This window comes from Chenopodium quinoa, unplaced genomic scaffold, assembly GCF_001683475.1.
Source record: "Chenopodium quinoa cultivar QQ74 unplaced genomic scaffold, ASM168347v1, whole genome shotgun sequence".
Lineage (NCBI taxonomy): Eukaryota > Viridiplantae > Streptophyta > Magnoliopsida > Caryophyllales > Amaranthaceae > Chenopodium > Chenopodium quinoa.
Genome location: NW_018742899.1, coordinates 2,158,430 through 2,184,202, shown reverse-complemented (window position 1 = coordinate 2,184,202; position 25,773 = coordinate 2,158,430). Strand labels below are relative to the sequence as shown.

General features: G+C 35.5%; 3 protein-coding genes and 1 pseudogene across 3 annotated transcripts; 2 read left to right on the top strand and 2 right to left on the bottom strand.

Moving 5' to 3' along the window:
• The first annotated feature begins 7,728 nt into the window (after positions 1-7,728).
• On the top strand, positions 7,729-11,105 carry LOC110726995 (dehydrodolichyl diphosphate synthase 4-like). Its single transcript, XM_021906531.1, has 2 exons — positions 7,729-8,317; positions 9,776-11,105. Exons 1-2 carry the CDS (start codon positions 7,955-7,957, stop codon positions 9,887-9,889), a joined length of 477 nt encoding a protein of 158 aa, XP_021762223.1. The 5' UTR covers positions 7,729-7,954; the 3' UTR covers positions 9,890-11,105.
• LOC110727036 (dehydrodolichyl diphosphate synthase 2-like) lies at positions 10,388-10,819 on the top strand. Its single transcript, XM_021906569.1, has one exon. It carries the CDS (start codon positions 10,388-10,390, stop codon positions 10,817-10,819), a length of 432 nt encoding a protein of 143 aa, XP_021762261.1.
• Positions 11,106-14,497: 3,392 nt separating the features above from the next.
• LOC110727035 lies at positions 14,498-15,148 on the bottom strand (annotated as a pseudogene).
• Positions 15,149-23,414: 8,266 nt separating this feature from the next.
• Positions 23,415-25,490, bottom strand: LOC110727125 (cytochrome P450 71A6-like). The gene is made up of 2 exons (XM_021906665.1): positions 24,351-25,490; positions 23,415-24,227 (listed from the first exon to the last, which is right to left on the bottom strand). Exons 1-2 carry the CDS (start codon positions 25,296-25,298, stop codon positions 23,601-23,603), a joined length of 1,575 nt encoding a protein of 524 aa, XP_021762357.1. The 5' UTR covers positions 25,299-25,490; the 3' UTR covers positions 23,415-23,600.
• Positions 25,491-25,773: the final 283 nt, after the last annotated feature.

Below are 25,773 nucleotides of genomic sequence, written 5' to 3'. Positions count from 1 at the left end.
ATTCAGGTTTCACACAAACAATATTCTTTCGTTTCATGACATTTCGTTGCTCCAAGATATTCGCAATGTCTTAGATCGCTTCACAGCTTATCGGCTTTACAAGGTTTCTAGACTATGGCAACGTCGGTTTCTATTTTGGTCTTTTTGATGTTGTTTACTTTTTTAGTTTCTATTCTAAAATAATAATAATTATTATAATAATAATAATAACACGTTATGGTTCTCGTTAAGGGCGATTAGGGCTGGGCGTAGGGTGGGTTTCCGGCAACTTTTCTGGCGGTTTTAAGTCCCTTAGGGTCAGGCGACGGAGCTTGGTGTCGGCACCTTCAGGGCAGTTTTTTGGCGGTTTCCACGATTCATTTAGTGCAGTATTTGGGAGAAATTCAGACTGTTTCGGGCTTCATTGGTGAAGTTTTTGAGGTGCGATTTCAGGTGACTTTTAAGCGGTTTTTTTTTCAAGCGGCTATAAGGTGTTTTTCAGTCAGCAATTAGGTGGTTCTGGCGGCTGATTCTTTGGTCTGTATCAGGGTAGTTTTTCTGGGCAGATTGGCTTCGTTTCAGGTCACTTTTTGGTTAGTTTCGAGAGGTTTAAGGCAAGTATCTCGGCTTCTAGTGTGCTGTTTTCTGGTCAGTTTGGGTGTAATTTGGTGGTCTGTTTAAGTGCTGTTTTCTGGTCGGTTTTCTGGTCTTTTTGGTGCAGTTTTCTTGTCATTTTGGGTGCTTTTTTTTGGTCATTTGATGCAGTTTTCAGGCAGACAGTTTTACGTTATTTTGGGGTGATTCTGGTGCAGTTTTTGGTGTAGTTTTAGTGTGAATTTGATGCAGCTTTTGGTGTGAATTTGGTGAGCAGTTTAGGCGCTGTTTTGGGACGTTTTGGTGCAATTTGCGTTGTGTTGTATTGCGATTCTCTTGTGGCAAGTTGCGGTGGATGTTATGCCTCCTAGTGTTCTCTTTCATTGCCCGTTCGTGGGTCTTAATGGGTGTCAAGATGGCAGGGGTAATGGGCTCACTAAAACTTCTTTCATCAGTCATCTCCGTGACCGCCATTGTTGTGCGGATGCGCGGGACATAACCCGAAGCTCTCTTACTTCTTTTTTGGCTATTTTCTCAAAGGCGGAGTCAACTTTTCGTCGTATGGGCATTTGTCTTTGTGGGGAGTGTTTCAAGACTCATACTTTTCATACGAAGTGTCGACATGGTCGTGGTTTGGATGATATTGTGGACCCACTTGATTCAGGGGATGGTGCTGTTAGGTTTGTTCTTTATTGTTTTCTAAACCACAAGGTCTTTCTTCGGAGGTTTCTGGTCTTGTTCCTAGTGTCCTCAGTGTGCCTCATTTTCCTTTCGATGTTGCTCTCCTTGATAGTTTGCTATCTAAGCGGTTTCGTTTGGTGAAATATATACCTCCAAAGTGTCGCTTGGGTTTTTCTCAGGTTCTCAAAGGAGCGTTTGATAGGGTGATTTGCAAGCCTGATGACATCTCTTGCTGGATTCAATTGCTTGTGTTGCCTCTTTGTTTCCTTAAAACCTTTTCTCCGTGGAGTAATCGTGAGTGGTCTTCAAGCATCAACGGCAGGAAGAGAGTACCTCCGCTGCTATTCGTTCTTGGTGTGAGCCTGATGGTTCTGTGCTACTTGTGCGGGACACGTTGGCTGAGGTGTCTCCACCTTTATTGGATGCTGATGAGGACCTTGATTTGTCGGACCGTAATATTAAGCAATGTAAGAGAAATATTTGTGACGGACATTACACTACCGCAGTTAGGGTTCTTTCGTCTCCTAGTCTTTCCCCGTACAATGATGCTACACTTGCAGATTTACAAGCTAAGCATCCTTCCTTTTCGGCTCCTATATTACCGGATATCCCTATTGATCATCACCTTATTGCTACTCCTGCTGTTGTTTTGGACCAGATTAGGGGTTTTTCGCGTGGCACGTCATGCGGTAGAGACGGCTTGCGTGCTCAACACCTTATGGATTTCTTGAGTGGTGCTTTAGTTGCTATTTTAGGTGAGTTGGTGGACTCTATTACGCAGGTGGTTAATCTCTTTATCGCTGGGAAATGTCCTGCTGAGTTGGGAGAATATATTGCTAGTGCTCCACTCACGCCACTTGTTAAGCCTGGTGGTGGTATTCGGCATATTCCTGTTGGTACCGTTTGGAGGCGTTTGGTTTCAAAGGTTGGCGCTGCTTTAATTGGTCCACATTTCGGAAGCTGTTTAGGAGATCTTCAGTTTGGTGTTGGGGTGCTGGCGGGTGGTGAGGCTATTCTTCATGCTGTTAATCGTTTGGTTGAGGCTCGTGGTGGTAATGTTGGTCTTTCTATGTTGCTGGTGGATTTTCAAAATGCCTTTAATTTGGTTGACAGTCACTATAAGAAAACAGCTTAATTCCACGGAAAAACTGCGTCGGAAACATCGAAAATTCCGTCGAAAAATGGCCTTCCGTCGGAATCAGTTTGTCGCAAAACCCGTTGTAGGAAATTCGACCTTTTCCATCGGAAGGCTAGATTTCTACGGAATTTCTGACGGATTTATTTCTGTCGGTGCTTTTTGACTTTAATTGAAATTTCATCGCAATTTCTGTCGAAGTTGGAGAATTTTCCGTCGGAAAAGTCAATAATAAAAAAAAAAACAGCCCCACCCCTAACCTTTATCCTACCTAGATCCACCCCCGCCACCAGCCCACACCACCCACCACCACCACGTCCAACCGAAAAACCTACCCACCACCCTAACCCGTATCCCCTCCCAACCACCCAAACCACCACCCACCTCGCAAGATCTACAAACCACCCACCACTCACCTCGCCATTCTACACCCTTCCAAACCACCACCGAAACCACCTAAAAAAACATCAAAAAACCACCCAAAAAACGAAGTAATTCGAAAAAATTTCAAAAAAAAAACCGAAGTAATTCGAAAAAAATAACGAAGAAATTTGACCTAGAAATTCCATCAACGAAGTAATTTTAAGTTACAAAACCCATAAATTCCATCACAAAACGTAAAAAACGAAAAAAAATCGAGGTAATTTCAAATTACAAAACCCAGAAATTCCATCACAAAACCCAAAAACTCTTTAATGTTCCAAGCAAAACCCGAAAAAAATATAGAGAAAGAGAATAGACTATTTACCTTTAATTCCTTCAAAACCCCTAAATTGGCTTGAATTTGGGTTTTAAAGGTCAAATTCGACCATGAAAACTCTAGATCTAGGGTTTTCATGGTCGAATTTGACATGAAAAACCTTATTTTGTTCTTTGAAAAACCTTGAGATGGCGGTGGTGGTGTGTTGGTTACGTAGGGGCGGTGGTGCGTGGTGTTGGTTGCGCTGCGGCGGTGGAGAAGGAGAACATAAACAAAGGAAGGAGAAGGAGAAGAAAGAGAAAGAGAGGGCGGAGGAGAGAGAAACGAAGGAAGGAGAAGATGAAGAGAGAGAAAGAGAGGGCGGAGGAGAGAGAAACGAAGGAAGGAGAAGGAGATCTGAGAGAAGGGGGAGGTTAGAGAAGGAGAAGAGAGAGAAAGAGGAGTGGAGAGGAGAAAGAGAAAAAGAAAAGATCAGAGAGTTGTGGGTTGGTTTTTTTTTTTTTATATAAGAATTTTCCGACGGAATAATAATCCGTCGGAATATTTGGGATTTCCGAGGGAATATTCCGTCTGAAATTTCCGACGGATTTTAATTTCGTCGGAAATTTAACTTTCCGATGGAATATTTTGTCGGAAGCCTATAGTTCCAAGGGAATTAATTTTCGTCACAAGAATTCTGAGGGATTTTCCGTCGTAACGTACCTTTTCCGACAGAATTTTCTGATAGACCCTAATTCCGTCGAAAAGTTCGAATTTTCCGACGGAATTTAGGTCCGTTGAAACGATTTCGTCGGAAAACGACCTATTTCTAGTAGTGCGTTCAGCTATGTCGTGTGAGGTTCGTCTCCGTTGCCCAGCTCTCTCGCGTTGGGTTGAATTCTGTTACTATTCTCCTGCCTGATTGTATTATGGGGAGCATACCTTATGGTCATGTCAAGGAGTGCAGCAGGGTGATCCTCTTGGCCCTTTGCCTTTTTGCTTTGGTTCTTCATCCGTTGGTGTGCCGAATCAGGGATTCTTTTGACTTATGTTTGCACGCTTGGTATTTGGATGACGAATTATTATTGGTGACACCTTAGTAGTAGGTAAGGTTATAGAGTTGATTTTGGCGGAGGGACCTCGTCTCGGCCTCCATGTCAACGTTGAGAAAATAGAAGTTTACTGGCCCTCGGAGGACTCTCGTAGCCGTCTCGTAGGTGTCTTTCCTCCAGATATTGCTCGTCATGTGCATGGTGTTAAGTTGCTTGGTGGTCCTGTTAGTGCGGATTCCTTGGTGAGATTGTTTCACAGAGAGTATCGAAGACCATTGTGCTAATGGATGTTGTTGCTAAGCTCGATGATCCCCAATGTGAGTTGTTACTTCTTCGTGCGTGTACCGGGGTTTCCAAACTCTACTGTGTTATGCGCACTTGTTCCCCTCGTCTTTTTGAAGCGGCCCAGAATTCTTTTGATGTGGCTCTTCGGGCTTCTTTGGAGCGCATTGTCACTGCTTCGGGGCCTGGTTTTGGTGATTGGCAATGGCAACTTGCCACCTTACCTTTTGCTTATGGTGGATCGGGTGTCTATTCAGCGGGTGATGTTCGACACTATACTTTCCTTGCGTCGCATTTGCAGTCTTCTGGTCTTCAGGCTATGCTTCTTCACAATTCTAGTATTGTTGGTCCAGGACCGGCCTTCGATGGTGCTCTTAGTCTTTTTAATAGGAATGTGGAGACTGACCTTATGAGTAACCCTAGTGAGATTGCTGCCCCCAAACTCATGAAGAAATTGGCAAATATATATTTCACGAAGGTCACCGCATTTGCAGAATCCACTTTCTCCTTATCTCTGGGTTAGGTTGCCTTATGGAAGTCCCAGCAGGGGGATCACACTTCGGCCTGGTTGCGAGCGGTCCCGATATTAGGTTTGGGTCAGACTATGAATGGTAAGACTTACCGTTGTGTTCTTTGCTACCGATTGGGTGTTCCTTTGTTCTCGGTTTCAACACTGTGTTCTGCTTGCGCAAGGGTTTTTGATGGGGATATTTATGAGGATCATGCAGTGTCTTGTGTTGGGATGGTGGGTATTAAACATCGGCACAACGTTATCCGTGACACCCTTGTTGATATTTGTTTTTGGTTTGGGATTTCTGCAAGAAAGGAGGTTAATGTTGGGTTAACTGGAGGGAACAACGGGGCTCTTCGACCATCAGATGTGTTGCTTTATTCCAGGGATATAGGACTTGATGTATGTGTTGACTTGACGGGGTCTTCTCCTTTGACTCAATCTGGTTTGTCTGACTTCGTTCCTTGTCGTGTTGTGTCGGCTGCGGCTCAGTGGAAGCGGGATAAGTATGGGGAGCGTTGCAGGGCTATTGGCTATAGTTTTCTTCCTTTCTCCTTTTCTTCATTGGGGGAATTAGAGAAGGATGTTGTTGCGTTGCTGAAGCGGTTTCATGCGTTCGCTAGGACTCAGGATATCGGTGCTCGTGCAGCTGCTCACATCTTCAACAGGATCGGGTTCGCTATAGGTAGAGCGGTGGGGGCCCAGATTATATCTTGGCTCCCCACTAATTTCTTGTAAATCGATTGACTTTGTAGGTTTTTGTTATTTTTGACAATTAGCACCTACACTAGTTGTTGTTTTAGGAATTGCCAACTACAAATTTTTTTTTTTTTTTTATTTATTTATTTTTTTTTTAATTTACCACCTATATTTTTCCAAAACACTAAAACTTCCCACCACTTTAACCAACCCCTCAAAGATGACATCATCCTTGCTATTTTCCTCCGTTTTCTTTCTTCTTCACTCGATTTTCACTTCCCTCTTCTTCCACTTCCATCTAAATTGAGGCATAGCTTGAAATCGAATTGCTAGAAACAAAATTTAGGTTTTAATAATAATTAATCTTGCTTCACCGTTTGCTTAATTACTAGGTTTAGGTACTTAATTTCGGGGTTTGCAATTGAATTAAGGGTTTAGGCTTTTCACTTTGAGAATTTTATTATCGGTTTAGGGTTTTTGATTTGGGAATTTAATTACTGGTTTAGGGTTTGGGATTAATTTGGGGGTTTTCAATTGCATTGAGTTTAGGGTTTAGAGTTTTCAATTTGATTACAACTAAACGAAAATTGATTAAACCCTAATTCTAATTGATTGATTTCAACAACATAATCAAATTTCAAATTGATTAAATCTTATATAAATTGAAAAACTCCTATATTAAGTCGTTCAGAACATGAATATAGCATAAATACCTTTTTTTCGTAACTGCATTGGAGATTTGAAGCAATAACAATGAATTTCGAAACCCTAATTTTTTATTTTAGCAATTTAATTTTAGTATTTGTGCAAAATTAAAAAGGAGATGAAGTAGAAAGACTGAATATCGAAAGAGGAAGGAAGGAAAATGAGGGAAAGACCGTTTGTGGGTCCCACCATGACGTCATCTTTCAAAATGGTGGGAAGTTTTATCATTTTTATAAAAAGTAGGTGGTAAATTTTAATAAAAAAAGATGTAGCTGGTAATTTCTAAAACAGCAACAATTGTAGGTGGTAACTGTCAAAACATGCTAATAATAATTATGAATTGATACAAGGCATGCAAGGAAACTAATTTGCGCAATATGTAAATCTAGACTAGCTTTATATATGGTTGGTCACACGATGTGACTAGTCATCATGGGGTTACTCTGTTACAATTTTAGGAGTTAATTTGTAATTTAATGAGTACTCAATAAATATAATAAGGAATTACTCTATTTTTTTACAAGCGACTACACAATCAAAGCCACATACAAACGCGTTGATAAATCTATATTAACCGTTCACATGTTATTTTATTTTAATTAATCCGATCCAAACATGCAAGTATAGTTCCCAATTTCATGTTTGTCTCATTATCATAAACTATAAAATTTACATGTACTAAACTAAATAAATTCAGTCACTTTGAGCATTTTTTTTTATTCATGTTTGATATGTAATATTCCACAAGTCCTTTATAATATTGCACCAAAAACACATATGTCCCTTGTAGTTAATAAATATCCTCATATTCTCCTAATCTCATTTGACAAAATTTATCTTATTTATTCAATTAAGCAATGTTATTATTTTATTATTATTATAGAGCAATAACGTAAGGAATTAATTTAATAAAATATTTTGATATAGTTAGATAATATTTGTTTACTTAATGGGAGTTTTGATAGATAAATTGGTCTAAACTATTTTCGGATTTAAATTGTTGTTATACACATAAGCACATGTATTGAAAAGGAGTACCCCTACCATTCTAAGGGCTCGTTTGGTTGAATGTAAGAATTGCAAATTATTTGGAAATTTAATTTTCCATGTAATTATTTTATTATTTTTAGAAATTTAATAACACAAAGCCAGAGATAGCTAGGAATTTGATTTATATTTTTCCACGATAATTATTATATTATGATTTTTGTAAACCATGCATTGAAGTATCGAACACAAAGCACAATCACCATACTGATCGATTAAAAGAAGAGGTAGACCCATTTTATCACTTTGATAAACAAAATTCGTTTATCAAGTGGAAAAATCGTAAACAATTCAACACAAATGTCCATTTAACATGACATTGTCATAATTACATCAATAATAATTGTAAATCAATAATAACTGTAAGGTCCATATTTAATAAAATGATGCGAATGTATTTATAGTTTTGCCTTGATAAATAAAATGACAAAAACGGAGTATGAGTGTATGACCTACAACAATAATTTCACAATCCAATAACTCCACCACTCAATTACCCAACATAATTCCAACAGCAAAGCAAAGCAAAGCTGAGTCACTGAATTCTTGTTAACATTACCAAAAATTAGAAAAAAATAAAGGCCAAAAAAATGCAAACATTGGTAGATTATGGTACATTTTTCAAGCACAAGCCAAGCCTTAATTACTTGTGTTTCACCAAAAACAACAGCTCAAACTATTGCTCAAAAATAGGTGTACTTGGAAACAACAATAAACACATCTACAATAATGATGAAAAATACTTAGAGGTTGATCTTAAAAAAGAGCTTATTCCAAAACATGTTGCAATAATATTAGATGGTAGTAGGAGGTGGCTTAAGGCTCAAGGAAAACCTCTAAATTATGATCCTTTCTTTCAAGCTAACACCCTCTTTGCTGACCTTTGCCTTAAATGGGGTGTTTCTACAGCCACCACTTTTATTTATTCTTTCAAAAACCTACAAAGAGGCCAAGTAAGTGTTCCTTTATCATCTTCTTTGATTATTATTTCATCAATGTTTGCTCATCTTAATCTATCTAGCTAGCTTAAGCTGCTAGATCTCTTTGTCCTTTGTATTGTTGAGATTATGGCCTTGTTTGGTAATCAGCGTGAAGCTAGTTTGGTTGCTAAAATTTGGTTGTTTTTGTTGGTTTACTATGATTGCGTTAATTATTATTATTATTATTTTTTGACTAATTAATGGTATTAGTTGTTTGTTCAATTGTGTTCCATGTTAGTGTGATTTTGACTTTAAGTATTTTACTGACTTTATGTTATTTAGAGCTGATTGTTGTAAGTTTAATGTTTTTATAATTATAATTTGGAAGAAGAAATAATTCATTTTTGTTTCTTTTCCTCTATAGTCCATAATTGATTTAACTATTAGATTGATGGATCATTGCTGGTTGATAAAAATACTAGTTTTTTATGCATGCAATGCATGCTGATTTTTAAAATGCATGCATGTCAACTATATTAAATTATTATATAATGTTGTAGTAGAATCCTTACTCGACCTTAATTTTAAAGTACCCTAAGGTCCCTAATTAAGGCCCTGTTCACTTCACCTTACAAAAATAATATTAAGTAAAAATAACTTAAGTTCAGTAAAAATAAGTTCAGTTCAGTAAAAATAATTTCATTTCAATAAAAATAATTTCAGTTCAGCAAAAATAATTTCAGTTCAGTAAAAATAATTTTAGTTCAGCAAAAATAATTTAAGTTCAGCAAAAATAATTTCATTTTAGTAAAAATAATTTAAGTTCAACAAAAATAAGGTGGAGTGAACGGGGCCTAATAGTTGTATTTTTCTTGAGTCTTCTATTATAAATGATTAATTGTAAAAAAAGAAGAAAAAAACATGATTAATTTCAAAAAAAAAATAATTCAAATTTAAAAAACATTTATAACAACCCAATGATATGCTTTTCCATGTCAAATAAGGCTTTACCACTTCTATAAAGTTTTATTGCATTAAGATCATAACATTGCATGAAACTGTTTCAAATGCAATTTGAAACTACGTATTAGCAATTCATAATGTATGACCAAAGAAATTAGATTTTACAGAAGCATCACAGTTATTACTAATAGATATAATGTGAAAAATATTGACAATCTCACATCTATAAAAAAAATACAAAATAAATGATTAAAGAAATTGAATTTTATACTACAAGGCGGACTTTTTTTTTTTTTTTTTTTTTCTTATTATTATTAATATTATATTACGGAGCATTTATTTATTTTGGATCCAACTAAAAAATGCCCCTTTGATTTAATCATGTGTATCAGTGTAATATTAATGTTTGTTTTAGTTTAATATTTTCATTTTTTTTTAATCTCATATAGGACCTTGAGACATAAATAATTGATCATTGTTATTTGATCCAGCTTCATTCCAATAAATTTTCTTCCGATTGAATTGCAGGAGGCCAACGATCTATTATTCGGGCAGCTTGAAAAATATTTAGAGAGTAATCTGCAGAATTTTGTAAGGTACTGTATTGATTTACCATTATGGGCTTATGGCAGCACCCTATAATCTTAATTATTACTTTATTAGTTTGCAAATCATGCTAATTATCTTTATGTATCCTTTTGTAGGTGTAGTTGGTGCATGTAAAATGTTTCTTATGGTTTATATATATATATATATATATTTTTTTTTTGAAACATCTTATAGTTTATATTGTGGAACAAAAGTTACATATTTCCGTTTGTTGATTGGTTCTAAATGAGTGTACGTAACAGTTTGTTTCAAAGCACTCGCACATTTACTAGTACATAATTTTAACCTTTAATATATGCTTCATATATATTTAACTTTAAATTACATTAGTAGAGATTATAAAAGTTGATTTTTGATCACTAATCTTAAATTACAACATATTGTAGATATATTATTTTTATTATCTCTATTATGTAAGCCAAAGGTGGAAGGGGTGGTTAATTTAAAGGTGGTTTATTTGTTTAAGTTATTCATTACATTACATTATTTACATGTTTGCTATGAAATTGAAGGAAAGAAATAAAAGTTTCGATGATTGGAGAAAGATTGGTACTCCCCAAGTCATTACAAGACATTATAAAACAAGTGGAAGATGTAACAAGAACAAAGCACACAGATAAGCTGGACTTAATGTTAGCAATATGTTATTCTGGGACTAGAGATATATTGCAAGCTACTAGGAACATTTGTGAAAAGGTCAAGGCTGGGGTGATCGAACCCAAAGCCATTGACGAGACCTTGTTTGATCAAGAGCTATGGACTCGTGGCGCGCCTCACCCTGATCTGCTCATTCGAACTGGTGGTCGCCTCCGTGTTAGTGATTATTTGATGTGGCAGTTAGCCCAAACCGAGCTGTACTTCTCCCAAGTTTCCGCACCGGAATTTGGAGAAGCTGAGTTCCTCCAAGCCTTGCGCCCCTTTCAGCGAAGGGAAAGGACATTTGGAAGTGATCATATGTTATAATTTGCACAAAAGGTTATTTGAAAATAATATGGTAGAGGGGGGTATATCATGTGCATGATACACTCGGAAGTACATTACATATAAATAAAAGAACATTAGGACAAATTTAATGTTATTTTATTTATATGTAATGTTCCTTTTTTTTGAAGCCTCATTCATATGTAATGTTCTTTATTTTATATGTAATATTCATTTCACCCATTCATTTCCTCTCTCTTCGATACTCTCTCTCCTCTCCCTCTAACTTCTTCTTCCATTTTATTTCTTGATTTATATAGTTTTTATGTGCTTATACTAGATTTTACACTTCAAAATCTGAATTTCACAACCAAATTTTCGGATTTTTCATGATTTGAGAATTTTGGTTTTATTTTGGCTAAAACTTGCAATTGAGTGTTCAACTTGCTATCTCCACTATTAATTCACTTTATAAGGGTTTTCTACTCATTTGAGGTATGGCTTCTCTTTCTTTGTTCATCTTTGTTCTACTTCATGAATATGAAATCTTAGGTTGTGCTTCAATAGTGAACTCTCTCTTTGTTTGTTATTTTTACCTATATTTTGTATTTTGTGATAATGTTTGTTGTTTATATAAAGCTTTATTATCATGAAATTACTTGACTGTTTGAATTTTTGGCACTACCATTGTTTTTAACCATCTTCTTCCATGGGTTTGGGTAGTAGCATTTTTTATAAGGATAATTTGTAAATTACCACCCAAAAATGAGACCATTTTTTATATAACCAACCAAAACAATTTTATTTTTATTTTACCACCCCTTAAATTAAATAACCGCTCAGATTACCATCCTTCCGGTGGGTTTTCCGTCTGTGGGCCCCACCTAACGGCTAGTAACAACTATTTTTTTTCTTTCTAATTCATTTCCTCCCCGATTTTTTTCCCATAAAACACTTCCCTTAAATCAAATAGCAATTTCTTCTTCAATTTCTCCCAAAATCCCAGAAAAAAGACTTCCTCTAATTGCAGACGCATCCCCTAGAAAGACAGCAGCTGAATTCGCAACAAGTATTCTTATTTTTTAAAAAAAAAAAATTAGGGTTCTTGTTGCACTGTAATTGGGGAAAATTGGGGGATTAGTTTATTGTTTTCCGGTTTAGTAGCCATTTGTGAACCCCTAAAAAGCTTGATAGTAAACGAGCACTGAGCATCATATCCATAGCAAATTAATTTCAGAAAACCCCCAAGTCAATTAAAATAGGAACTCTAATTTAAGAAAACCCCCAATTCAATTGAACCATGAATAATTGGGAATTTCTGAAATTAAGTTCCTACTTCAATTATCATGGGTTTGGTTGGGTTTCAACAGGGAAGGTGGGGTTTCGATGGGTTGGGTGGGGTTTCGATGGGGTGGGTTTGCCATAATTTATGGTGGAGAAAGGAAGGAGGAAAGAGAAAGGGAGGGGTGGTCGGAGGAGGTGGGCTGTCGGAAGTTTAGTGGTAGAGGGGGGTGGTTTGTGGGTTGGGGGAGGGGAATGGGTAGGTTTCGGGATGGGGGAAGGAATAGATTTTCGATGGTGGGCCTCGGAACGGAAAAATTCCGGTGGTGGAGATAGGGGTTCGAGGGCTGCTGGAGGTGGAGGTGCATGTGGTGGGCGGAGGTCTGGCCGGAAATGGAGCCTGCTTTCATGGAGGTGGAAAAGGAAGAAGAAGAATGGGAAAAAAGGAATTTGGAAGGATTTAAGAGGGTAGGAAGAAGGTAGGAAGATGGAGAGAGAAAAAATCGGGGGGGAAATCAGTCAAAAGGGTCAAAATAGCCGTTAGGTGGGGCCCACAGACAGAAAACCCACCGGAATTTTGAAATGGGTGGTAATTTGAGCGGTTATTTAATTTAAGGAGTGGTAAAATATAAATAAATTGTTTTGGGTGGTTATATAAAAAATGGTCTCATTTTTGGGTGGTAATTTACAAATTATCCTTTTTATAATGTTCTTTTATATTTATATGTAATGTTTTTTTTTGTAAGTTATGTTATTTTTTTTTTGACAAGTTATTTATGTTATTTTATTGTATGTAATGTTCTATATTTTATATGTAACGTTCTTTTCTATGTACTCTATGTTCGTTTGTAATGTGTAATAAATTATTATAACAACGATTTTTTATTTATTTATAAGTAATATTGTTTTATTTATAGGCAATGTTCTTTTATTTATAAGTAATGTTCTTCTATTTATAGGTAATGTTCTTTTATTCATAGGGTGATGTTCTTCCGGGTGTACGAAACAATTATTGAATGTTACTTGTATTATATTGAAAAAGGACGTCAAGAAGTAAAGTCTCGAGGGATAATATTCAATAACGAAAAGGATTTATTGTGAGAAATTACCTATTAAAAGCCATATTTTATGAGAAACTACATTATAAAAAATATGTTGTAAGAAACCACCTATTAAAATCAAAATATTATTAAAGACTTCACCAAATTTCCACCGTTTACTAATTTCTCCGGCATTGACATTCTGTATGCCGGTCACGTGACCTTTTAAAAGCATTTTTTCCTTTTAATTTTAATGTCCCACCAGCAGTGACACCTTCCTCACCACCGCCCCACCACCGCACCATTTTGACCCATCACCACGACACCCAAACCTACCTCAAAACACCCCAAAAACCACCCTCACGTATCCCTAAAACTAACACAAGCCCTCACTCCTTCACGATTCGTTGATGCAGCCATCACTGCACCACCACACTACGACTCTACCTCCTAGCGCCGCCAACAATAACACCAGCACACACTTCTTCCTCACTATACATTGCTGCCCATATGTCACAAGGAGCCTTGCTTCCGTGCTCCCCCTACCAAGGCGCAAGCAGCAGCAACACCAATCACCATTATATTCCAACCATTGCACGCTACTCCAACAAAAATAGCGCAGCAACCAAGGCATAAATTGTAGCAATTTCAGCCCGCAAAATAAGACCAAATTAAGAAATCCAAATTGCAATTGTCAAATGGAAGCAGGGGAAAGGGGAAATAATGCAAGGTAAGCAAGGATGGAGAAATTGAGGGATATATGGATGGAATTTTTTTTTTTTTTTAGATAAAAATCATTAGGATGCCCTCCTAATGAGGGGTACTCCTAATATAGTATATACATATATATATATGGATGGAACTGGGATATTGGACATCGATTTGGGGAAAAAAAAGGTGAGAATTTGATTGGTTTAACATCACGTGACCAGCATGTGGGTAGTCAACACCGGAGAAATTGGTCAATTCGACGAAGGGTATTCTCTTACAACATTTTTATTTTAATAGGTAATTTATTATAACATTTATCCATAGTTTCTTACAACATTTTTTTATAAGGTAGTTTCTTACAAAAATTGGCTTTTAATAGGTAGTTTTCGACAAAAAATCCTGTAACTTTTTTATTGAAAAATATTGAAAGCAATATTAGGAAAACATAAACACACTCACATTTTATTCGATAAATTTAAAGTAAAAATACAGAACAAGAGTACGTAATACTTCAACAACAAAACCAGAAAAACTAATTAAAGAAAGTAAACATACAAGGTCAAAGTTCAATATAATTGAAAACATAGTCATCCTTATTCCTTATTAAACAAGCTAACAAGATCACTTAGACCTTGTTTAGTTTACTTTATTTTGGCTGATCTGATCTGAACTTATTTTTGATCTTGAATTATGGATTCATTTGATAGTATGCAAAAGAAAAACCAGCCATCTTAAGTCTTTCTAGCATTTCCTCAAACTGTTTCACCATTGTAGGAGTCAAGTAATTAGTCCAATCACCGACCTCCCCTTTCCTAAAGAAAGCCTTATTCTCAATGCTAGGTTCAATCTTGCCACTCTTGTTGACCTCCATCTCTTTCAAACTTTTAATGCTACAAAGCTCTATTATCTCATCTATAACATTTCCTTTCACTTCCTCCTCCGAAAAAGGGCAACCCACAAAGTCGGCCAACCTTTTCAAAAGATCTCTTGGATCTTTCTTTAGCCCTTAATATTCCATGAACAATACCTTTTCTGGGTTTTTTTTGCTCTCCTTCCAGTAGCTCAACACATGATCTTCATAGGGTCCCCATGGGGAAACACCCGAGCAAAACATTTCTACATATTTTTCCATCATTTCCATATCGGGTTTAACACCCTTACATGCCTCAAACTGTTGATTAAAATGCCAATGTGAAATAAAGGTGTCTAAAGGATTTCGACAAACATTAATAATACGGCATTTTGAAGTCGTTATTGAATCAGGCAATGAGTAATACGGGATGTGGGTACCAAAGAGTCGAGGTGAGGGTAAATTGGACAAGTTTGGTTGTTTTGCATTTATCAAAGGGTTTACATAAAATCAACGATGAAGTTTCGATAAGTATTCCTCCCTCTAGTTCTTGAATCCGGTTAAGTGTTCACCTTTGTTGGTTAAGTTTTAATTATTTTCAAGATTTAATTTTTTTTTTACCCATTTTGCTTATAAATACGTACGGACAATACAACTATTCTCATTTGCTAAAATATTTACCTTCTCCCACATTAATTAATCCTGTTCATAAAGATATTTACCTACTCTGATCCCAACGTAAATATTCCTATTTAAATTTTAATGTTGACGTACTTAACGCTAATAGTTGATATATGTGACATATAGATAAATTTAAAATTCTGACCAATTGACAAACTAATTTAACAACAACCTTGGCATATATAGGTAGATTATAATGACTAAGTGAAGATGTTTACGTTTTTGAATTGTGTCAGTTCTTAGCAACAACGAAATACTAATAAAAATGAACCAAAATCGCAATGCCAAATTAAATGGAAAGCCATGAGGTGTGCGGGATGTAAACCACAGCTTCACAATACCAAGTAGAAAGCCATACACGGTGGTACTTAAACAAAAGTCAATTTTAGTTATTGAGTACTATTCCTCGAGACTTTACTTCTTGATGTACTTTTTCAGTTTAATAATATTGTGTGCAAATTAGAACATATGATCACTTTCCAAACGTGCTTTCCCTTTGCTGAAAGGAGCGCAAGGCTTGGAGGAACTCAGCTTCTCCAAATTCAAGTGCGGAAACTTGGGAGAAGTATAGCTAGATTTGGGCTAGCTGTCACATCATATAATCACTAACACGAAGGCGACCTCTGGTTCCGATGAGCAGATCAGGGTGAGGCGCGCCACGAGTCCATAGCTCTTGATCAAACAAGACCTCATCGACAGCTTTGGGTTCAATCACCCCAGCCTTGACCTTTTCACAAATTTTTTTTTCCTAGTGGCTTGCACTATATCTCTAGTCCCTGAGTAACATACTGCTAACATCGAGTCCAACTTCTTTGTGTGCTTTGCTCTTGTTACATCTTCCACTTGTTTTATAATGTCTTGAAAAGATTTGGGGAGTAGCAGTCTTTCTCCAATCATGGAGACTTTTATCTCTTTCCTGCAATAATTTCATAGGAGACTTTTATTTCATTCTTGCAATAATTTCATAGCAAACACGTATGTAAATAATGTAATCAAGTGTGACTACTGAATAACTTAAACATGTATACCTTGTTAAAGTTAGTGCTTCAAATTTAAGTTAGTTGTTATTTAGTAATTAATATTGTTATTTACTTAGTCAAACTAGTTAGTTTAGTAGTGATAGTAGTGTGCTAGAATTATGGGCACTATCAACAACAATCCCACGTAATTAGGATTTGCATGCTCTGCTTTTTATTTACTTTGTTAGTTAATTTTGTAGCCTATAAAAGACATGACTTCTTATTAGAGTATTTGAATGAGAATGCAGTAGATTTATTTCAACGTTTTCCTTCTGTCTTTGCATTGCATTCTAATTCCAACATAGTATCAAGAGCCATTTGATTCTTAGGCTTGTGAGGTTTAACAAATTTGTGAGTGTTCGTAAAAAAAAAAAAAAAAAAAAAAAAAAAAAAAAAAAAAAAAAAGCCCCATAAACCCTGATAATGGTACATTGGGCAAGCATACCATGTATTTTTTTGGAGGGAGAGTTGGAGCTCTTTGATTTCATCTTCTAATTTTTCTTGACTTTTTGTGTTTATGGAATCTGAAATTGCCATTTAAATAATTTATCAATGTTAAAAACACTGTATTATATAGTCTAAAACTGGTATGTATGTTGCTGTAATAACATATTTCAAATTATGATGCATCAAAGCATAGATAATTGCATTGTCTTTAGAGGGTCAATTTCTAACCCGAATCGTTAAACTCGACTTTTTCGAACCGATCAGAAAAAAAAATCAAATTGTTAAAAACCCGCTTATTGAAAACCGAAAACCGACTCAACCCAATTTTTTACAACCCAAAACTGAACTGAACCGAATTTGTGCAAACCATTAATGACTTGACCCGTTATCAAGCTAAACCATTACAACTCGAAACCGAAAACAACCCGAACCAATTACTTCCAAACCCGATAGTAAACCGATCCATTTTAAACCGAAACCGTTTAAACCTGGCAAAAATCCGATAAACCTGAACTGTTCCAACCCATAACCCGTTGTAACCGGACCGTTTTCATCCCGTAACCCGTTGTGACCGAACCGTTTAAAACTCATAACCCGTTGAGACCGAACCGTTTACAACCCGTAATTTGTTATGAATGAACCATTTACAACCCATAACCCAATAAGTTTATGATCTGATCCATTTAAACCTACTGCTCGATAAACCCAACTAATTATTTAAGACTTAACTCTATTATAATCTGACATATTCCTACCCATTATCTAATTAACCCGACTCAATAATGATTTGATTCGATTTTAATCCGTTATGATCTGATTTGAAACCCACTTCAAACTAGGTAAACCCGTTTTCAAACAGACTCAGTTCAATCCAAATTAATTGTGATCTGAATCGATAATGACCCGACCCAATTTCACCCGATCTGTTTTGAACCGTAACCTGTTTTCAAACCGATCCACTTTAACCCAAGCTAATTATAACCCGAATTGATTGCAACTTGACCCGATTAGGACCCAAATTGTTCTAAACAAAAATCCGTTTTAAACAGGCTGAACCCATTTTTAAACCGACCCAGTTCAGCCCCTACTAATTATGACCCGAACCGATTACAACCCGACCCGATTAGAACCTGACCTGAATAGAAACCGTAATATAAAAAAATACCAAACCGTACTGACCCGATAATTTTCAAAACCGACCTATTATAACCCGAAACCAATAAACCCAACCTGAAATCAAACCATTTACCTGAATTAACACCTCTAATTGCCATGCATTGGTAAACTTGTTGGCTAAGTTACTTAGATAGTTTCCATATAAAAGATTGCATGATATAGAACATATGTTTATGTAGCGAGCTGTCAGATGATTGTTAGACGGCTCACATGATATTAGTAAATTTTATTACATGATGGAGTAAATTTTATCGCGTACACAATACCCTATAAAGATGATTTATAAGTTATAACTCCTTTTTTATTATTTTACTATATGCTTCTAATGAATTTTAAATTCATATGTACAAGTACTTATTATGTTTAGGTTTGAAATTCAATATAAATATAGGGCTAATCATATACTCTCTCTGTTTCTAAAGGACAATTAAAGGGTTCATATAAAATCAATAAGGAGGTTTCGATAAGTATTACTCTCTTCATTTCTGAAAAATGGTTAAGTGTGTCATTTTTCCCTTTTATGTTTTAATTATTTTCTAGATTAAATTTTTTATTAATCCATTTTCCTTATACATGCGTATTGAAAATGCAACTATTATCATTTAATAAAAGAGCAAGACCAAGTTTATCACCCTGATAAATAAATTTTGTTTATTAAATAGCATTTTTGTAAATAAATTACATTGAACTTTGTGCTTTTTGATTAAAAAAAATATAAATTTACCATTTATAAGCCATTGTAATAATGTTGACAAAATTTTGTAGTTAACGGTGTTAACTACTGTTCATCACCTTCTCCTCCCACTTTCTTCCTATTCACCTTCTTCTTCCTCTTGTTCTTTTTTCTTCCTCCTACCATCTCTATCTTCTTCCTCCAATCCACACCCACTTTCATTTTTCTTTTCAAGTCGTTCGACTTAGCGAGCACCACTATTTTTGGCGGCTTCACCACCGAAATTCAATGAAAACCCAAATAACGAAGAGAGAAATAAAGGGAATGGTTAACCCTAAAGGGTAGGTGAGTTTCATTCCTCCATTGATTTTGGCTTAGTACCACCATTTTTGACGACGAAGCTTCCATATTAAACGAAAACCTGAATATCGAAGTAATAAATAAAGGGTATGGTAAACGCTAAAGATAGTAAGCTTTCGTTCCTCCATTGATTTCGTCTAGCTCGATGTCATAGTGAAATGCACATTTTCTGCCATTGAAATTGAAGGTTGAAGGAGGAGAGAGAAAATCAAGGGAGAGGGGGAAAGCAACTAACAACAATTAACACTAGTTAGTTGTCAATTATATAAATACCCCTTGATAAAAATTAATTGTTTATCAAGATTATAAATTTGTATTTTCTAATATAAAATATTAACCTCCTCCCACAGCAATTATTCTTGTTCATAAAAATATTTACCTACTCTAGCTGATCACTACGTATATTCCTATTTAAATCTTAGTATTGACGTACTTAATGCTAATGGTTGATATATGTGACATCTAGATAATATATGTTTGAAATTATGACCAATTGACAACATATTTAGCAACGTTGACATGTATAAGTAGATTATAATGACTAAATTAAATGAAGGGTTGAATTAAGAAAAAGTTTTTGAACCAAACATCAAGTTTCACTATGTAAATGTAACGATATATATAACCTAATTGATAATAGATCGGTTACAAGATCGGGTTCGAGTCTTAGATTTTTTGTTTTTGAATTGTGTTGATTTTAACGACTATAAGAGTGTTTGGATTGTAGGAAATGGAGAAAAAGGAAGGGAAGGGAAATGGAGGGAGGAAGTTTCTTTCAATTGGATAAAAAATTAAGGATGAAGGGAATTGGAGGCGAGAGAAATAAAGGGACTAAATTATAGTAAATGTTCCCTCCAACAATTGAGAGATTTGAAAGGAAAACTCATCCTTCTTCTTTCCCCTTCCTTTCCCTTCCCTCCCCTTCACCTCCCCTTCACTTCTCTCCCTTTCTTTTCCTTTCCTTAACATTACCCAAACACACTGTAAATCTATAATACAGAGTACTATTAAAAATGAACCACAATCACAATGCCAAATTAAATAGAAATCCTCGAGGGGTGGGGATGTAAATTACAGCCTCACAATATCAAATACATATGGTAGTGGAAAACACGGTGCAGTGGTACATAAACAGAACTCAATTTAGTTATTGAGTACTAAAAGAGGGAAAAAAAACAGAGAAAAAAAAAGGGTCAGCTTAATGAGTCACGTGCCTGGCATGTGATGGTTAACGTCGGACTCCGGCGTTGACTTGTCTGAAAAATAGCCTTGGTCCCCCTCACCAACCCAAACTGTATTATTTGGTTCTTTTAAACAACCTTTTCTTTAATAAGTCCTTCTGAACAAAAGAGACCATTTAAGTAGTCTTTTGAATACATTTTCCAAAATCTTACAAGTGTGCATGCACATTATCTAAGCTAATGGAGTAATAAAATGGAAACAAGGTCTTCAATGATCGACTTTAAATGGAGGAACGCACGCATTTATAGTTATGGATAACTAAAACATTTATATTCAAAATTGCAATATTAATGATCCCACTTGGATTGCTTATAAATTAAACCTAATTCCATAATTTTTTTTTACGAAAAAATTAAACCTAATTTCTTATTAAAGAGTATGTCATTTAAAAATATTTGGGTTTCATTATATACATTTTGCGGTTGCACAAGAGTTATTAAAGAAATATGAGGTCTTTTTGGTAAGACAACTGGACCAAAAGAGAATTTCTTTACAAAGTATTAAATTATAAATCCTCTCTTTAACTTTGATATATATAAATAGGCAAAATAGCAAATTACATTGCGTTGGGGGCCTCGGGGCCAAACTTTTATTTTATTGAATTAATCAATTAATTTATTTTATTTTTAAGATAGCTATGATATTCTTAGTGTACAACTTGAAAAAGAAAATATAAAATAAGATAAGAAACGAGGTACCTTAGATCGCAGCTTAAAATTTCTAAGTCTATAGATGTAACTTGTGGCGGTGCCAACTTTCCATTTGAAACAATACTCAACAAACCCTAAGTTAGCCTGAAAGAAAGACTTATAATCAAGGTCTAGACCGCGGGCTTTATGCCATCTTCTGCATCCATCCAAGCTTATGGCGACGTGTTTAGGAATGATAAACTCTCCTTGTTGGAGCTTCGCCGTAGAATTCTCATTGATTTCCTATGGTGATTGATTCAAAACTTCACGACTATGTGCATAATTTATTGGTGCAAAGAAGTTGTTTCTGTTTCTCAAATTTTTAACGCGATTTGAGTTGTATATGGGCAAAATTAGGTTGTTTTTTGCTCGTGGTCTAACTAGTATTTTAGAAGATGTCAAAAAAGAGAAGCAATTTACATGGACTAAACGTAACATGTTTCCTCCGAGATTTAGCTCTTTTGCAAGGTAAGTTTATGGTATGGTGTATTGGTGTGGTTTTGTGAACCACTAAAATGATCTATACTTATATTCCCAAGTACTCAAGTAGCTTAAGTAAAATGCCTTTTATGTTAATAAAGTGCTAAGTGTTTTTCCGTCTTTGGATTAAGGGTGATGCTCTATGTAGCCCTCAAGACTATGAATAATTATTTGAGATCTTTTATAATTTGATATTAATTTAGGAATACATGGATAAATCACGCGTAAATCAGTGTAATTAATGTTATATTTTAAATTGTTTTTTTTTTTCCATACATAACTTCTTCTATGTAGCCCTAAAGACTTTGTATACCATTTTCCGTAAATTTATTGCAACAATGTAATTGTTATTGATGAGTGCGTTGTATTTGAATATTGAAAGGTAAAGGTTGCGAGTACATACAAACCTTACCCATAATTCAAATACTACAGTACTTAATATTTTTCCAAGATTTGTAGCATAAAAAGTTACAGAATACCGATGGGCGATGGCGTCATCATCCACTAACTGCAATTCTTATTTGTAAAACACATCTTTCATTGAATTATTAATTTAGAGTTTTAGACACATAAATATCTTCCATATATTTTATTATTTTGGTTGAGTAATTAAACATCCAATAATTGAATTTACATTTAAGGGAAGTAATGGTATATAGCCAAGCAATATAGGTGCTTACATTATAAATGGTATGTGTTTGGATTCAGAATAAAAGTAGGGTAGTATAGAGTTTGTTTGGGGTCCTAATAACTTGTATTTGGGCCTAGTCCACAAATAAAAATAAACAAAGCCCAATAGACAAGGTTCAACTCTCCAGCCCAAGTGCAAAGTCAAGTCAAACGAAGCCCAGTCAAATGGCATCCCATTTGACTCCTCAAGCCCACTCCATTCAATTGGAGCAAGGTATAAAAGCTCATGATCATGCATATTTACATTCATTTACACATATTGCCTCAAGCAACAAACACTCTTGCATAGCTATTCTCTCCTCTTCTTACACTCGTACTGACTTCGACATCGGAGGGGCCTTCCTCGGCACAACTCCCAATGTCAGTTTACGTTTGTTCAGCTGTGCAGGAAATCCTCAATTCAGTCATCACTCGAATTGGGCTTCATTTCCACTAATCCAAATGACCTGCTGAAGGTCTTATTGTTTTTACCGAAACAGAGTTGAAACTAGATTATTCTTTACATGCAGCTTATATTGATACCAAAAGGTGTGGTACGAGTAGTTATATCCACACTTCTCCGTGACTTTATAAACCCTGGTAGATTTGAGGTATGTGTTTAGAATTTGAATTTTTCTTAAACAAATATCATGTATATATGAGTTTTACTCATTCCTAAAACATACGAACCAAATGCTCCAAACAGCATATGTGTGCAAGTACACTACTTCAAACAACCTCTATTATATTCCTTGGATTGATATACTCCCTCTGTGTTTTAATAAGTATTATAATCGGCATATAGTTTTAGGCAATTTAATTGACTCCATTTAAATAAGAAGTAAGTGGAGTAGTTAGAGTATTAAAAAATTATAAAAGAAAGATAGTGGGGTTAATAGTTTATTAAAAAGTAATGGATGTGAGAGGAAAGATATAATAAAACAAGTAGTAGTGGGTTTAGATTAGGACCATGAGAGGAGAGATATATAATATTTAAATGTAGTTTTTTGCCAAAAATGGAAGTATAACATTTATTAAAATACGACCGGATTTAATAAGTGTAACACTTATTAAAACATGGAGGAAGTACCAAAAATAAGAATAAAACAAAGTTAGTAGAACAAAAAGAAAGAATGATCAAAAATAAAAATTGGGTAGAATAAAATAAACGGAGAAAGTACAATTTAACGCAATTCTGATTAGTAAATGAATGTAAAAAATGATTTATCGTGACTCGTCAAGTTATTTAGTTTAAATTTTTTGTAAAATGAATGTTAAAACCGATTGCATTGTAAGTTGATATAATGATAAACTGCATGTATTTAAAAACCAAATTTCATTATTAGATATCGAAAGAGAAGAAAAGGTTACAAATTACTAACAATTCTTAATCACTTTGCGGTGGAAATACTAAGGAAAAACATGACTTAATTTATTCATTGGATTCGGAAATGATCTTGAAACCCATATATGGTTCAGCACACTTTTAAGCAAGAACATCTATCTTAGGACGAAATTTGAAGAGGATTTGCAATGACCATAAGAGGATCTCGCCTGCGAACTGTAAGGCCTGCAAATTCAGTCATATCTAACTCATCACCCTGAATTCCTCCGGGAAGTTTCAAATCAAACTCGTTGATGACAGTCGCGATCACAAGTTCAGCAGAAACCATGCCAAACGATTTCCCTGGACAACCTCTCCTGCCTGCACCAAATGGAATATATTTGAAATCTTGTCCTCTGAAATCATCTGATGAACTGCTGTTCAGAAATCTTTCAGGAAGAAATTTCTCTGGTTCTTCCCAATACATCGAGTCTCTTTGGATTGCCCACGCGTTGACGATCGCCAGGGTACCAGCAGCTATGTCGAAACCATTTATTTTGGCGTCCTGAGTTGACTCATGAAAGACTAACAATGGACCCGGAGCATGTAGCCTAAGTGCTTCCTTCATCACAGCTTTTAGGTAACTCATTTTCTCCAGATCATCCTCACAAACTTTGCGCCCTTTCCCTCCAACAATGTTTCTTACCTCGTCTTGTAGTCGTTTCATAACACTTGGATTTCTAAGCAGCTCGACTACCACCCAATCCATGAGCGTGTAAGTCGTGTCTGTACCAGCCAAAAACATATCCTGCGTAGTTAATAAAAAGTTCAATAAAAAGTTTAAGACGAGAACAACAACAAATCCTTAGTCCCTCAAAATTTCTAAAATGTTTTATAATATAGTAAAATAATCGCGCTTAACAATACATACCAGTATAAGGGCTTTGATGCTGTCAAGTGACATATCATGTTTATTGTTCATATGAACTCCAAGCAAAATATCAACAAAGCCATCGTCGTTTCCCTCACTGTCCGACTCAACAACAACATTTTTCTTAGTGCTTAAATGACTTAGATGTTCTTTTATAACCTTGTCAAGAAATACATCCAAAACTTTTACGACTTTTTCCAATCGACTTTCCAAACCTTTAACTCGATCGATCCACCTAAGGCAAGGTACAAAATCTCCCAAAAATACTGTCCCAAGCAACTTCATGGCTTCATCCAGGCCATCCTTAAAATTGATGCCTTCCTCGTGATTTTGGCTATGTTTTCTTCCAAAGGATGCTCTGTATATCACATCATACGTATATGACAGAACAATTTCAGCAAAATTCACTGCTGAACAACCTGATCTGTTAAACTTTTCAACCATTTCAGCAATCGCTGCTTCTCTTATGGTTCGGAATGATCGAACTTTCTTGTTATTTAACAGCTCCATAACGCATACACCCCTCATTCGTCGCCAATATTCTCCAGAATGAGAAAAGCCCACATCCATCCCGTCGTTAAAGATTCTAATGGCACTTCGCAGCTTAGGCCTGTTATAGAAGATCAAGTCATTAGTCTTCAGGATTTCTTCAGCTGCATCTGCAGAAGATACGACAAGAGCTGGTTTGCTGCCGAAGTAGAGCAGCATAACCTTGCCATATCGTCGAGACAATGATTGAAGAGAACGATGAGGTAAATGACCGAGCTGGTGGAGGTTCCCTAGGATTGGCAGCTTTGGTGGCGAAGGTGGCAGGTTTTTTCCAAATTCACCGGGTTTCGAAGAAAGACTCTTGTAGAACAAAATTACAAAGAGCATCAACGGGAGGAACAAAGGATGAAAAATCAGTTTTCGCGAGAATTGTAAACAAAGACTGACTACTTTTTCCATATGTGTTTGGGTCTGTATTTCTGCAAGAACTAATCAATTACTGACAAACGAAAACAAGAAAGAAGAACAAAAAAAAAAAAAACAGAGAAATTGAAGTTTTCTTATTTACTGAATGAAATACTAGCTGAAATTAGGCGTTGAAATTTATAGAGGAGCCCCAAATTTATAGGAAATTCCCTATTTCTCATATTGAGAAACGAAATTTGTTTTCATAAAGGCATTTTCGTGAATAAATCAATAACTTTTTCATTATTGTGGGCTCAACAATTGAATAAAATTGAACAAAGTTGTTGGTTTATTTACAAAAACGTCTATGTGAGAAACAATTTTTGTTTCTTACTATGAGAAATTAGGGCATTCCTGAAATTTATGGGTGTTTATCTTGTGTTGAAAATTGTGTGAATTGATTAAAATAATGTATTTTTTAAGTTGAGTGCCTGCCACTCTACCAGTTGTCTTCTTCTTCAATTGATTT